This window comes from Typha latifolia, chromosome 2, assembly GCF_019914945.1.
Source record: "Typha latifolia isolate L0001 chromosome 2, TyphaL0001v2, whole genome shotgun sequence".
NCBI lineage: Eukaryota > Viridiplantae > Streptophyta > Magnoliopsida > Poales > Typhaceae > Typha > Typha latifolia.
Window position 1 is genome coordinate 3,415,852 of NC_133087.1, and position 15,642 is coordinate 3,431,493.

General features: G+C 35.8%; 2 protein-coding genes and 1 long non-coding RNA gene across 3 annotated transcripts; all 3 read right to left on the minus strand.

Annotated features, from left to right (window-relative positions):
* Positions 1-2,850: 2,850 nt before the first annotated feature.
* LOC140782482 (uncharacterized) lies at positions 2,851-4,601 on the minus strand. Its single transcript, XR_012107884.1, has 2 exons — positions 4,461-4,601; positions 2,851-3,058 (listed from the first exon to the last, which is right to left on the minus strand). It is a non-coding gene; the product is annotated as an uncharacterized lncRNA (long non-coding RNA).
* Positions 4,602-6,839: 2,238 nt separating this feature from the next.
* On the minus strand, positions 6,840-11,026 carry LOC140782567 (serine/threonine protein phosphatase 2A 57 kDa regulatory subunit B' kappa isoform-like). The gene is made up of 3 exons (XM_073129200.1): positions 10,735-11,026; positions 9,434-10,645; positions 6,840-7,838 (listed from the first exon to the last, which is right to left on the minus strand). Exons 2-3 carry the CDS (start codon positions 10,565-10,567, stop codon positions 7,542-7,544), a joined length of 1,431 nt encoding a protein of 476 aa, XP_072985301.1. The 5' UTR covers positions 10,568-10,645; positions 10,735-11,026; the 3' UTR covers positions 6,840-7,541.
* A 917-nt stretch (positions 11,027-11,943) lies between these two features.
* Positions 11,944-14,993, minus strand: LOC140781135 (auxin-responsive protein IAA1-like). The gene is made up of 5 exons (XM_073126952.1): positions 14,372-14,993; positions 14,099-14,280; positions 13,903-14,017; positions 12,496-12,557; positions 11,944-12,366 (listed from the first exon to the last, which is right to left on the minus strand). Exons 1-5 carry the CDS (start codon positions 14,626-14,628, stop codon positions 12,347-12,349), a joined length of 636 nt encoding a protein of 211 aa, XP_072983053.1. The 5' UTR covers positions 14,629-14,993; the 3' UTR covers positions 11,944-12,346.
* Positions 14,994-15,642: the final 649 nt, after the last annotated feature.

Here is a 15,642-nt window from a genome sequence, read left to right on the forward strand (position 1 = left end):
AGAAAAAGTGAAAAGTATAAATAACACCCAATATTAGTTACCTATATTACCAATAAAGCATTTTTGATTATTTATAAATAGAGCCATCTATTTGTTAAAAATTATCAAGCCACGCCCTTCCATTTGATAGATAGATATAATTTAACCCAACTTATCACATTAACTTAATTATGAAAGTAAAATAAGCCTCCAAAATAGTTTAGAAAAAAAAAAAACAAAGACATCAATTTCCAACGAAATAGAACCAAATCAAATTTATAATTCAAAATTACTGTCGTTTAATCTAAATATTACATTAAAAGATATAAGAGTAATTTATAAAATAGAAAAATATTATTTAAAATTAGAGGAAGTATTTTACGTTTTATTTTGTTAAATGCTTGTTAAATTAAATTAACTTAAAATATTGCTCTGTATTTTTTAGCAAATAAAAGACTTTATTTGTTACGGATAATGTCACTTGTGGAGTGGTGCATAAAAATAAAAAAGACTACTACTTGCCGTGTTGACTGACTGACTGGCTTTGATGGGTATTTATGAGAGGATTAAATTGGAACAGTTGGCACCTAATCCCTGAATTATTGATCAATTATCAATAGAGATGGATATTTTGCATTTCAACCCCTTCATTTTATCCTTATTGTAGAAGACCGACCACCTCTTCTTCTTTCTCACCTCTCTTTGTGAAGAGCATTTGGGTTTAATTCTACAAAAAAATACGTGCTAATATTATGCAAAAGAAGACCCAAAAGTTACGTTTGAAAGAGAGATCCTCAAAGCTGGGCCAGTAGACATGGTGGGCTATATACGAAAAGAATAGAATAAGCACCAAATGGAGGTTTTAAAGAGGAGTGGTGGGGAAAAGACAACCAATCATGGCACGCGAATCAAATCCGAATTTAATGTTCAGTTCCCCACCACAGTAACTACCAACTTTCCTTTTTGTTTATTCATTAATTCCATGTGAACAGATAGATATACAAGTAATAGAACAGAGTGGGGTTGTAGTTCAGTTTATTAGGAAAAAAAACTACTAAAATTTATATTTTATACTTGGAAGTACTAAAACGAAATAAGAATATCAAGGGTATTTTTTAATTGGCAGAGAGAGATAGGTCACAAATTTAGGTTTTTTTTTTTATTACTAATTTAGACTAATTTATTCTTTTTTTAATCCAATCCAACTGTTTAATTTCGATGCGCACATTATTAAAAATTAGAGCGTACTTTTTGTATGGACAATGCGTATATATTATATAAGTAACGAGTGTTTTTTTTGAAATCTCGACGGACATATTGTTAAAAATTAGAGTATATATTTTATATAGGCGATGTATATAAATTATATATGTGATGCATATAAATTACATAAGTGATGCGTAACGTTTTTTTTTTAAATCTCGATGTACATATTGTTAAAAATTAGAATGTATCTTTTGCATAGACGATGGATATAATTATATAGGTGATGCATGGCATTTTTTTTTAAATTTCAATATACATATTGTTGAAAAATTAAGCGTATATTTTGTATAGGCGATGCGTATAAATTACATAGGTAATACGTAAAAAAAATTTATGACAAGACAGTCTTTTTAAGATTTGTTAGAGCTAAATTAATAAAAATAACTGAAAATTATAATTTGATAATGATGAGGTATATTTCTGCCAATTAGAAAAGTAAAATATTTTTTACCGCACATCGCCAGAATATCAATGCAATTTTTATATCTATTCATGATTAATGAAATAATTCACTATTTAATAATTAAAATAAATCTCAATAGAAGTAAGATATCAAAATTAATTTTTATGCTATTTATCTCAACTCAAGTATATGATCATGCATAGAATAATAATCACAAGATTAAAATAATAAGATAAAATATTATAACTCACCATAATAATTAAAAACTAATAATAATATAAAGTATATAAATTGATATTTTGATAATTTCTTCTGTTGAAATATCGTATCCATTGAATCTATCTCTTTTTCAAATGTGATGTTCTAAATATCTATTCCTCATATTGCATATACCAACTATAGATACATAATATCTTATATTACCAGAGTTGCTTACAAACACTAATTAATTAACAGCATGCAGAGCGACAATGTTTTACTAACGACCCCAGATTGCTAGGTCGATGTTTGTATTCATTTATAGAAGACCACGTACAATTTATTGTAAACAGAATGCGTGTATATGAAACAAATTAACTATGATCTCACATGTCCTATGGCTGTGGAGGATTCATGCAATGTTTATTACCACATAGATGATAAGTGGGTTTGTGGGCTTAAGCTGAGATCACCCATGGCCATCATGCAGTGTTCTTCCAATTTATTTGGCAGGATTTGTGGAAGGTGAAAAGGAGAGTTGTGGAGTTTTTCTCCTTTTTGTTAGAGAATTCAAAGAAATTAAACAAAAGCTTTTCCCGCAGAAGCTTCTTACTTTCTTAGAGTTAGATACTCAGTTGAAAGGTCAATCAACAGTCCAGAGAGAAAAAGGTTGTTGCTACTCAGTTGTGGTATTCTTCTTAATTATACAATTCTAAACCTCTTGAGGTTATCACAGAAAATAGAGCAAGAAGAGTAGTATCAATGGTCTTCTCTTATCTTCTCTTCTCTTCTCTTCTTTTCTACTTTGTGAGTCATTTTTACTGATAGTAACTGTTACATGAACTGAATGAAGATTATCAATTTCAAGTATAACTTTTAGCTTCTGTTATCTTATCCTAACTTGAAACATTTAGAGTGAAGCTCAAGTTACATAGATTCAAGGAGAGAACATGATAAAACACTTGATAACAATTGATAAAGGAATCCAACACAAGCGGCTATCCTCAGAACAATGAGTTACTGGCCAACTTCCATAAATATCAGGAACTCGAGCAAGAGTCCAAAGTTCACAAACATCATAAGATTCAAACCAAACTTACATTAAAAGAACAATTAAAGAGAGATAGACTGCATGGTTGGCAGCAACAGATGGACTTGAGACAGTCTTTACAGGCGTCGCCGCCACAGCAGCAGCAAAATAGGGCTGAAAAGCTGCAAATAGTCGGTAGATTTTAGTCAACCAGTTGGAGCAATGACATTAAAAAAAAATTTAAAAAAAAAAGAAGAGAACAGAATATGCTACTCGCACTGGGAAACAAAATTTAGGAAAGCAAGAGACATTTATTCATAAATTATATATTTTTTAAATATATTTTATAACTAAATATTTATTTATTTATATTTTGGTCAAATTTTATATAAGATAAATTACGTGGCAAGTTATCTACAAAATTTTTCAAAGATAAAATGTGTAATAAAGTTATGCATATTTTCTAAGTAAAATTTTTAGTATAATTAACATATTTCTTCATAGTTGGTAATCAAATATAAATTATTATATAAAATTATTTAAAATAATTATTATATTTTTTTAACTAAACAATAAAAATATGAGTAAAATTTATATTAAAAAAATGTATATAAAATTATTCTTTAAAAATTTTATGCACGAGGCGGAGTTTTATAACGTCAGAGAGTTAAAGTAGCCTTAATAGAGTTATCTTGACAGAATATTCTCTAATCCTGATGGAATATTTCTTATCTCATTCGGTAGACAACCTTTCGATAGATGGAAATACAGGCGTCGAATGGAAATTGTCGGAAAAGGGAGGGTGTAAAATAAAAAGAGGGTTTCTTCCATGCATAGAATTAGAATGAAAGATATTACAGGTTCAGCAGTTAATTTTTCTAGATATATATAATGTTGCACATTATTTTTTAACAATTATATTATTTTAATATTTTATTAAGTAAAGAACATATATATTATTAACTGAGAGTAATATATATATATCAAAATAAGAGTATTGATGTCTTTTATAATTAACTTGATGAAAATTTAATTACATTTTATCTTTTTGATTATTTTTTATTATTTGCATATATCTCCCATTAGTTTAAGATTGATTTAAATTAAATTTTAATAGATAGAAATAGAGAATTATATTTAAATTGAAGTTTATCTTCAAATAATCAAATTTAAATTATTTAATATTAAATGATATTTCCTATAATTAAGGCATAATTATATTTAAAAGAGAAATCTTAACGGAAGAAAAAAAAATGTGTAGTCCATACCGTAAAGTTAATTGTTTATCAATCACTTTGATGAAGATCTAATGGTTAAGATCTTCAAGAGTATAACAAGAAAATTAGGAAGTTAGGCACACGTAATTAATTTTTTTAACTAATATACTATTTTTCTTACATAATGTTGTTTTGGAATCCGTACGGAAACTGATACCGGGTATGAAAACTGGCTATTATAACCGTTGGATTAAAATTATAATTTTTAAAGGTGCATTGAAGTATTTGCCAAATAAAAAAACTATTCTTTAACGATGGATAGCCAATTGACAATTGAGAGAGAGAGAGAGAGAGAGAGAATAAGAACCAGTTCAACATGTTGCGGAGACAACAGAGACACATCTCTCCGGAGCACTTGGTGGGTTATACACGATTTAGCTCCCTCTCTCTGTGCAAAAGAGACTGCACGGCAGCACACCGTACCTGGAAGGACTACCTGAGAACGAAGTGGGAGAAGAATTATGGAGTATTTAAAGAAGGCATGCGAGCTATCTCCTCCATGTTTATCCATATGGATGGATATTTTGCATTTCACCCCCTTCATTTTGACCTTATTGTGGAAAATCCTCTCTCTCTCTCTCTCTCTCTCTCTCTTCCTAGAGCCTAAAGGGCATTTGGATTATAATTTTCGCAGCTCCACATATATCACATGATATTCGGTCTACGAACATCTGGGAGTGGTGGGGAAAAAGATAAACTGGATACCAAATTATGACGATGCCATCGAATCGAATCCGAGCCTACTATTTGGTTCGCCACCAAATAACATTATTTATTCTTTCCCTCTGAAGTGTGAACAGATACGATTTATAAAACGTAGTGTGTCCAACGTATTGTGCTTAGATACATTTGTTTATATAAATTGTGATGTTCATAGAGCATCAGCGAATATGAACAGCATAATTTATTAAATAATAATAATAATACTACGTTCTCTACGTTGGGATACTCGAATCTGAAGGATTTATACAGAAAATAAAGCAACAGTATTGTGTGAGAGAAGGGCATCCATCATCTTTAGCCTTTAGGGATAAGGTAAGTGATCAGAATAAAGTTTCAATCGAAAGTGGAGACCAGCCCACCAATCAACTATTCAAGCCGAGATTGATACCGCTAAATTTGAAATAGGCATCGAGAAATAATTTAGAAATGCAATGTGATGTCCTTGAAGTTCAAATTTTAATATTTATGTGATTTCTAATGGTACTCACTTAGTTTCAAAGATGAAACTTATTTTTTTCTCTGTTCGTATAATGTAGTGATCTTTAAGATTTGTATTTTTGCCTAATGAAAATTACTGAGTTTCGAGAAGAAAACGTATTTTAATGACCGTAGATTCTGAAGACTCTTTAACTTTGATAAATCATATATTTAAATTTCATGACATATTTGAATTAGTCTTATATTTGTTCATGTTATTTAGACTAAAGAAGATAGTTAGTTACCTCTGTTTAGTTACCTCCATCTAGTTATATTTACTTATTCACTATATTTCGTATCAATAAAAGAAAGAGTATATTTTTCTAATTTTGAAATCACAGTATTTATACCTAAATGAACTAGCTAAGCATGACAAAATTAAAGAAATAATAAAGTCTCCTCAAGATCATGTTATGGTAGATTTCTTGAGTTAATAACTAGATTTGCACTAATGATTGAATTAGTGCGATAATTGGAATAATGTTTTATGATTAAAAATAATCACCTAAGTGAGTGTTTAATTTAAAATTTTATTCTTTTAAGGCTTTAATGTAATTTAGTAAACCTAATATCCTTATTCTTTTCATAAAACTTTGTGGAACTTAGTCAAGGTTAAACCCGACACCTCATATTAATTTTCTAGGGAAGGACAAATATACTTATGGCAGCCATTTTTAGAGGAGTTTCTCCTTGGAACAGAGGAAAAAAGAGAGATGAGAAGGAAAACCATTAGGATGCCAAAAGATAAAGCTATCTTATATGAATATAAGTTTCTGCTCATGAATTCTCGTGAGCCTCAGTATGTTTATATGTTTGCTTCTATAGGTCTTACACTATGATGTGTAATGTGCATAGTCTCGACAGATTACAACCGACCACATCCCTCTCTATTATAGTGTTAGTAGTGGGATGCAACAAACGAACTCCCTAACTTCTACGTAAAAAAGTAATCTATATCTGTTGGCATGCAAAATTGTAATTCTTCCTAAGCTAATTTTCAGAGAATCTTATTGCAAATTTACAGCTATCATATTAATTTTATGACTCAGTTCTGGTGATGTTAAAGTTGCACACCATCTTAATTTTAAATCTTTCTTATTAATAACGACATCAAGCAGCGGGATTAATATATCCTTGTGATGAAAATAAAAACAACAAAGATGGTTGATATTGTATGACTTTGGCACGGAACCATACATCATTACCAACGACCAAGCTGTCATTAAAATGAAGACAACATACAGTCATGCAAATAATAATAATAATAACAATAATAATAATAATATCGATTTTGGTGGCTTTAGTCTCATCTGTGAGAGGATGTGATTTACCACGACCACGGCAAACTGCCCGTAGTTTATTTATCCGTGCTGCCTGGTGCAATTATTGTGATAAAAATAATAAGATCTAAGCAGCAATTGCAGCTAGCAAGAACTAGTTAGGCTAATCTCCAAATGTAGAGACATTTAACAAGTGCATAAACCAATTGTAGATACATAATAATATCTTATATTGCCAACGTGGGTTAAATACACTACTCCATAAACAGCATGCAGAAAAGAACAAGTGATGGGTTGGTTATGTAAATGCTCGTTACCATACAGATGACAAGTGGCTTTGTGGACTTAACTGAGATCACCCATCTGCAATGTTCTTCCAATTTCTTTGGCAGAATTTGTGGAAGAAGCTTCACTTCTAAATATAGGTGTGCACCATTCGCAATCTCTTTCCAATTTCTACCAGCTGCTTCGAGAATGCAGGATAACCCCCAGCAGTGGAAGAAGCAGAGAATGATGCAGCATCCTTAAAATGCCAATTTGTTTTGACCATCCTCAATATTTTGTTCATTAATCTTTTGAAAATAGGGCAAGGTGAAATCAGGATCCTATTCTCCCACAATATAAATATGAGGTGTTGGCATAAAAGAAATGCCCAATACTCAAAAACTCTCCGAAACATACCTTGGATGGCATTGAAGCAGCTACTATTACTTGCAAAAACTTTACGAAGAATCTTAGCAACCTATCAGAATTTCCGTCTTCAACAATCAAATAAAGCAATAACCCTCGCCTCACAACCAAGATAGAATGGTTATAAGATTCAGATAAATCCTGACAATGTCAAAGCGGAAGCTGCTAGAGGAGTTGTTATAGGCGTACCAGGAAGGGTATCTATCCAGACAAACTGGCTAAAAGGCAGCAGTGCTCTCTAGACGCTCCCAGATAAGTCTCCGCTGCTCCTCTGCTGCCGTTTTCTTCTCCTCCTCCTCTTGGAAATTGCTTTGGCATGCCAAAACCAGACCCTCATCCATTTCAGAAAACATCTTCCTTACATTCATTGTAACATTCAGAACTGACTGGTTCCAGTGCCAACGTGCATTCCTTTCTAAAGCTGGGTATATGAGAGGGAGGATCACTTGCCGATTTTGTGAGATCAGATTGATCAGGTGATCATTGTTCCAGAGAAAGAGGGCTCTCTCAGCAACCTGAAAAGCAATTCTATTAGTAAGGACAAGCTCTGCTCAGTTTCTCAAACGACACTGCGATGGTTAGCAAGCCAAACCAAGTAGTAAACCTGGTTGTTTAAATAATCAGCACTAAAGAACACTTCTTTAAGCAATGGAAAACCCAACATAGACTATCCCAAGCAACACAGCAAATGGTTGCCAAGATGAACAAAGTATCAGATCTTACTGGGCATAAAATCAGCCTGGCCACAAAATAAAAAAGAATATGGGCATAAAACAAACTTCAACAGTCCAGAAGATGCAGGAGAACATAGATTTCCCTGCCAACTCTAGATTCTAAGATCTGTGCGGTACACTTCTTATAGTGACCACATATGCTGTCCACGAAAAGTGCATTTGAAGTTAATAAGAGGATCCAGTACAGCAGGTGTAGGACATCTTGAAATAGAAAACAGTAATAAAAGAAATGCTGGAACATGTACCATCAGAGAACAAACTGACTTCTGATAAGAGAACATTAAAGACTCATCAAAAACAAGGAGAAAATGGAGTTATGGAGGATGATAAGATAGGAAAATGGAGATATCAGAAGAAAGCTTTTTGTCGCCTTTTGTTAGAGAATTCAAAGAAAATGAACAAAAAAAAATTCTCATAGGGGTTTCTTGGAGTTAGACAACTGAAAGGCCAATGCAGTCCATAGACTACCAAAGCACTTGTTGGCAAATACTCAAATCCACAATCACTCGAAGCACAAGATATCTACTGAAGAATAGTATAGGGAGTGAAGCTTTGCTAACTTGTTCATGAATAACTTTTTAGATCACCCACAATTTTAAGCAGAAAGATGAAAGAGCAAATGAGTAGCTTGCATTTAAGATTTGGAAGATGAATGAGAAGGGTACAGCAAGCAAAACGCATAACAGAAGGCTCTTGCTACTTGTGGTGTTCTTCTTCATTATACAATTCTAAACCTCTTGAGGTTATCACAAAGAAATAGAGGAAGAAGAGATGGGCAATTGTGAAGTTGTGGCTTGAAGTCGGGTACTTCTTTTGTATGCTTTAGGTGCTCTTACATGTTAGAAAGATAAGTTTAGAGTTCTAAATGCATCTTAATATTAATAGTGAGCAGAATCAAAGTAAGTGTACCAACCTAATTACTAGGGGTTGTATTTAGTGTTAACAGCTCTATTCTCACAGAATGCAAGTCATCATTAGCGTTGGTGCTGAGCGGCTTTAGAAATTTGAGTTTGGTTGGAGACTTGGCGTTGAGTGAGTTTCTTTCTTTTTCTTTACAGTTAGTGAGAAATTTGTGAGAGACTATAAGACTTTTCTTTTACTTTGTTTTGATTACACATGCATCATTGCTAAATAAAACTTCTGAAATCCAGATAATGTTGATTTCCTTAGTATATATAAACTCATAGCCTCAATTCAGACCAACTAGCAAAATTACACGGTAAACAACTTGTCATTTCGCTCAATAAATGTGCAACAGTTTATATGGGCAGAATGATAATGTTACCTGATGACAAGACAATCTATTCAACAGCCTACTTCCTTAACAAGATAGACTAAGATATTTTTAGGAAAGACCAAGTCAAGGACAGCGTTACCTGGAAATGGGAGCTATTAAGACAACGACTGATACGCTGGAACAAAGGAACCATGCATTTCTGGAATTCCACCATGTTTGTTGCCTCTAGAACCTCCTCCAGCTCCCCCAAGAACATCATCTCCTTCTGACTGTTGGTCACTGGCCAGTATTTCAGCAAACCCCTAATTACGGAACTTGCCAGCTTTGGCTCTTTCTCTATAAACTGAATAACACAGTATGTCAATTGATTAAGATAAGCACCTACTGCCTTGGGCTTGTGAAGAGGAATTAGAGCCTTCCACAAAAAGATCTTATGCTCCTCTTTGAGTGGCTGAGCAAACCCACTAATTACACTCCCGAAAACCTCTAACAACTCTGCAATCCCATTATGTCGCTCCGTTTCAAACAGAAACCTATAGAAAATGTTGCTCACCGCTTTACGGATGAAAGATCGGTGTGCCATGAATTTCCCATAGATCCTATGCAAGACAGTTTTCAAGCATTCCCTCTCTCTAGGGTCATCTGAATCAAATAGTTCAAGTAATCTCAGAATGAACAAATTATCCAAATACTTCTTCGCAATCTTCACATCAATGGAGGAGGACATTATGAACCTAAGAAGTAAATCATAGACAATTTGCAAATGGTACCATGCGGGGTCGAACACAGGCTCATCTTCTTCCATCTCGCCACTGGCAAAAGAATTAAACCGGCAATGTGGGGGGAAAACCCGAAACAAATTGATAGAAAACATTCGGCAGCTTGCAGCGATCATTGGCTCAGTAAATTGTGGATTGTCTGCAGCTAAATAATCGACTAGCTCCATCAGAGTCTGGCGCTTTGAATCTTTCTCAGTGGAGTCCTTATTGCGATCAGAGAAGTCAAGAATAACACAACAAAGGTTTAACTTGCTTAGGAAAAGGCTCTGCTTTTCTTCATCTTTGACATCTTTAAATGACATCTGGGGCTCCATCGCAGTCGGCGCTCGTTCAATAGCAGCTACTCCACCGAAATGGCCATTGACAGTCGCAATTTGTTGGATTGCATTCCCACAAGAAGCAGCATTGGGGCTAGAATTGTTTGGTGGGGGGCTAGAAGAGTTATTGGATTTCAGATATTTTCGCTGCGATTTGCTAAGGAATTGCTTCCACATTGTGGCAGACTCGAGGGTTAAGCGCCCTTAATCTATAAGTATTTGCTTCATTTAATGCTTAGTAGTAAGCAAACAAACCTGGAATCCAAGCGAAGAAGCCCGAAGATTGTAGTAACGGAGATAGATCGAATAAAGAGCACGAAAATGAACAGATCTCTTAGTTTCACCTGCGAGCCTTTGGAGATCGAACGCAAGAACGCAAAGAGAAGAGCTTTACTCAAGGATGAAACCCTAGAAATGGCAGAGCTTTCGGATCTGGAAGGTAGATTCTCAAGACAAAAAAAGCGAATGTGGCAGGAGGAATAGATCTAGGGCACGGGATCAAGGCGGGTAGGTACTACTATTGCTTCCGATCTCGACCTCGATCGCTCCCATGAGATCGGATGGGATCTAGAGAGAGGGATGACGGCTTTTGCAGGTTTTGCAGATAAGAGATGTCGGATATCTACCTACGTTATCGCAACTTTCTTGAATAAAATCACAATATAATGTCCACCATATCGGACACTGTAGTAACATTATTATCTACAGATATGCGTAGAAGTTAGTAGATCCGATAAAGTATACTTAGTAAGAAAAAGAATTTCTATGGATAAAAGCAACCGATAAAGGTGAAACTAGCTGATTTTGATATGATTGCACGAAACCTTTTTTTTATTTTATTTTGTTAATTAACAACTGCCTTATTTGCTAATTAATTAGGTGGCCAACGACAAAGGAATGTATACCGTAGACGTAATTGCCGTGCACATTCGTCGTATTTTCTGGCCATAAGACGGATCCAAGGTTGCCAAGTCCCGTCCTTAGAATGTAGGGACTTTGATGGGAGACTTCGTTTGGTTCCTCTCTACTTCATCTACAGACTAAGGATTGGTGTACCATGCTTTCTTTAGGCATGATTAGTGATGGAATAACTATAAAATATTGGATGCCAAGTTTGAAGTTATTTTATACTTAGGGATGTCGAGTGCTTAAATTTATGGAGACAAAACTTGAGAGTAAAGTTAAGTAATTTTGATTTAATATCAAACATCTATTAGACCGAAAGGAAAAAAAGATTCCAACCACGTTCCCCGCTAGTTGCAAGGTCACATCAACAGCCGAGTGGTTCTTTATATATACATCATCTTTTTGGTGACAGTCCATGGTTGGTCCGGTGCTAAATTCTCATTTGCTTTCATTGTAGTGGGCAAAGAATCTAGTCTGGTTGAAGAGCACCACGCTTGTTTTTGTTTTCTTTCAAGAGTGTAGAATTATACTGAGTCATAAATTAAGTGGTGAATATGTAATTAAACAAAAGATATTTTGCCCTTGATCAATCACGAAATGGATAAAGAAAGTAACATTTTCAACACGTTGCAAGTAAAACAACAAACTTGACAGTTCAAAAGGGGTATGAAAACATTGGAAAGAAGTGTTTGCCACAAGATCTCTTACATTCAATCTTCATAGACAAGGATAAGACCAGAACAAAAACCGGCTGATGATATCTTAAGATATCAAAAGAAGATTGGGGCCTCAACCAACAGAGGAAAGCTGGGGCACTCCAACGTGTGACTACTAAAAACATCGCATATGATGGATGACTTGTGGTAGACTTGAGGTGAGAACAACATATGAAGAACTGATTTTGATAACTAGGGTCTCCCCTTTCCCATTTTAAAAGCACCAAGTTGGAATTTAGGGGGACGTCGCCGGCTGTACACGAAAATGTATTATGTGACATCAAGATCCTGACTGTCATCTTCGACTATGCATCATTTGATATGCCAGTATGCATCAGCGAGGTGCTCTCGGTGCTGCATTCACCAAACGAAAAATGAATGATTCAAATGAATATGAAGTGACATGTCAACACAACGGTGATTGCAGTGACCGGCCTATAAATTTGGAGATTGCAACAAATGTATGTAGAGAAAACACCTTACCTAAATTAACAGCCTCCGAGCTTTTCATCAGTCGAATACGCTTGCAGGACTCCACAAACATCCTGTGCATGAGTGAAGCAAGGTTACATTAGCTACACGGCTACACTAGATAGCAGAGGTCATCATGGTAATTGCATCTGAAAAGACTACAAAAATATAGCCTCATGTGCAGTTATTCTGCAAGTATAAAGTATGTATTGCATATCAATCCTTTTCTTCATTAGTCTAATATACCAAATGCTACATATAGCAGAGAGGTTCAATATAGCTTCTAGCTGAGAGAAAGAGGGAGAGAGAAGCAAAAGGGATCTAAGAGGACATGTTTCCACAACATTAAGGCTTTCAAGCCACTGCGATATTGTGTTTTAAGATACAAGTAAGAAAATTACTGAAGACAATCCGCACCAGTTTGACTCAGTCCAAGATAACATCCAAACAGATATCTCCTCACATATGGGAATTCCTTACCATTTTAGTCAAGCACCTAAGCATTTGAATGCGCCACTAGTGCATTTGGTATCTTACTCTTGGGTGGAAAAGTAACCAGTACTATGCTTCTACATATAAGAGTGTGAGATTCTAAGCCATGTTTGGTGATTGGACATCAAGCCCCATTATATATGATATCACAAAATAAGGGAGCATTCCACATCAATCAGAAGACCAAAAGATAGGCATTTGGTTCCTGTCACCCTAATAACTGCTCAGATTTGAGGCTATCCTTGTCTTTCAAATTTATTGCTCTATATGTGCTCTAAGTAGTGAAACATGACACAAATCAGAGACAAGGACAGGTGCTTTGGGGCAAGCACAAAGGGAGGCCAAAGGAAAAGAAAGAAGGATTTCAGTTGTTATACCAACCATGACAATTGGTACCGCAAAAGATTATCTAGGATGAACTTCTTACTACATGGATCCAGTTAGAACCCTATATCCAGTACAACAATTATGCAGGTACACCATTTCATCCTCTTAAAATCGCACTGCAAACTTACAGAGGATTCTCTGATAATTTCTCAAAAGAGAACATCAACAAGGTGCTGTGACAACCATTTTATCCTACAGCGTAATCTATTGAAGTTTTCTCACAGTATATTAGGTACCACTGGGTTATAAATTTAATAGAAATAAGAAAGTCATGGTTTGAGACACACAAGCGACATGCAAGATTATAAATTAACCACTATAGATCCTTAGTTTCGGTGCTTTATATATGTAAATTAGCGAGCTTGCACTGTGGTGAAGAAATGATATGTTTCTTTATCTACAATAATCATAAAGCTAAGGAGCACCCCCCAAGAAGCGAATGATCTACATATTTGGTGAGGAAAAAATAAAGTTTCTATCATCATACGAATATAAGGCACCATTAAATTAAATCGACTCATCTACAAAAGTAAAACTTACTTCCAGGGGACATCTCCAACGAGCATCCAGTCACCATCCTTGTCCTCGTAAGTTGGCACATACTCCATCCCGTTCACCGGATCCACCAGCTTCCTTTCCTCATTTGGATAACTACCTGCACAAATTAAAACCCCCTTCAAATTACATCCGATTCAACTATAAATCTTAAATCATAAATAGAGATTACGAATCGTACGAATCGTGAAGCACGAGAACATCTCCTGTAGAGCACTCAGCAATTGCTCGTATCCCCCGTAGGCCTCCAAATCCACCTTCCTCAAGTAGGGAGCTCCGTCCACTGCTACCTTAACGAACGTGCAGCTCTTCAATGCATTCTTTCGGTATGATCTCACCGGTGGCCATCCCACTATCCTCGCCCTTCAATTAACCCCAAATTAGTCCCATCTTATCACTAAATAAAACAGACAAACCCATAACTAAGCTCCTATCCGTTGCTTCCAGGACTTACTTGGGAGCGGGGGGCCTCTCGGCGGCGGAGGCCTGGGAATCCGGCGACTCGTCAGAGAGATCGTCGGAACCGCCTCGTGGATCGGTCCGCGAGCAGCGGGGCGCTAGATCTACAGCATCAGTGAAGGCGCGCTTCCTCTCCTGTTCAGATCCGGTCCTGGATCCGCCACCAGGGAGTCCTAGGGTTAGCGCCGTCTCCTCGAAGTCAAGACCGGAGACATCGGACTCCGTCGAGCTCCGCTCCGTCTCAAGCGACATCTCTGTGAGCCTTCTCCTCGATCGAGCTCGCAATCTAGGGTTAGAGTTTCGGTTGTTTCCTCTCTAGCTCTCTGATATCCAGTGGCGTCTTCGAAGAGGTCGCTCTCGTTGGCCTTATAGATGCAAGTCACCGCTCGTCCGGACCTTCGCAGGCATTTCCACCACGCTCACATCGACACGTGTTCCATGTATGTGTCGCTCGTGCGGGGGCTTGGAGTTATAGCCTGGTCGAGGAATTCCAATCGTCCGATGGGATAAGGACGGGCGTGATTGTGAGGGCAGAACGGTCAAGGAGTTTCCGAGGGAGACAAAGTGGGGAGTGGGTGAGCGGCCACCACTAAGGAGACATGTGCTGCTGTTGGGTTGTCGGCGACTTGTCTACTGCCCAGATTATATGGACACCTGTCCGTTTCTCTGATCTCGGGTTTACGCGCTTTACTTGCCGCAGCCGGTGATCTTAAGCCAGGATTTGAGGGTCTTCCTTGCAATTACCCATATGTCCACTAATTAAAATAGTTATAATCTTGTCATTTAAGCTACCAAATCGTGGATCAAGTTTAATGCTGATGGCTTCTTCATTGGACCTCGGGATTTAGGGCCCCCGCATGGGCGTTGCGGCGACTGGCAAAGCAAGCTAATGGGAGCCCACTTATTGCAGGTAATCGAAATACAGCAATGCACATTTTCTTCGTTCCACCTTAAACCTCACGCTTTTGTAATATAATTACATTTAGTTTTTCAATTTAAGTTTATATATTTTTTATAATTATATATATATATATATTATTATATTAGAATGTACATAATTTATATTTACAATAAAAATAAATTTTATGATTATAAATTAAATATTAATTAAATTATAAAAATCTCCTGTATGAGGTTTTAAATGCAATTAAAGTTATGGACGTGGAATACCTACAAATCTATAATATCATCAACGATATCACCATTTTTGTAACAGTTAACTTAATAAAATCATTGTCATCATTAAGGACCTTTTATAGTTTGCGA

Coding starts and splice junctions, on each gene's coding strand:
- LOC140781135 (XM_073126952.1), bottom strand. CDS start 14,628: ATGTCGCTTGAGACGGAGCGGAGCTCGACGGAGTCCGATGTCTCCGGT. Junction 14,281..14,371: donor GAGAGGCCCCCCGCTCCCAA/GTAAGTCCTGGA, acceptor GGTTAATTGAAG/GGCGAGGATAGTGGGATGGC. Junction 14,018..14,098: donor GTTCTCGTGCTTCACGATTC/GTACGATTCGTA, acceptor TAATTTGTGCAG/GTAGTTATCCAAATGAGGAA.
- LOC140782567 (XM_073129200.1), bottom strand. CDS start 10,567: ATGTGGAAGCAATTCCTTAGCAAATCGCAGCGAAAATATCTGAAATCC. Junction 7,839..9,433: donor TTAATAGCTCCCATTTCCAG/GTAACGCTGTCC, acceptor ATTGCTTTTCAG/GTTGCTGAGAGAGCCCTCTT.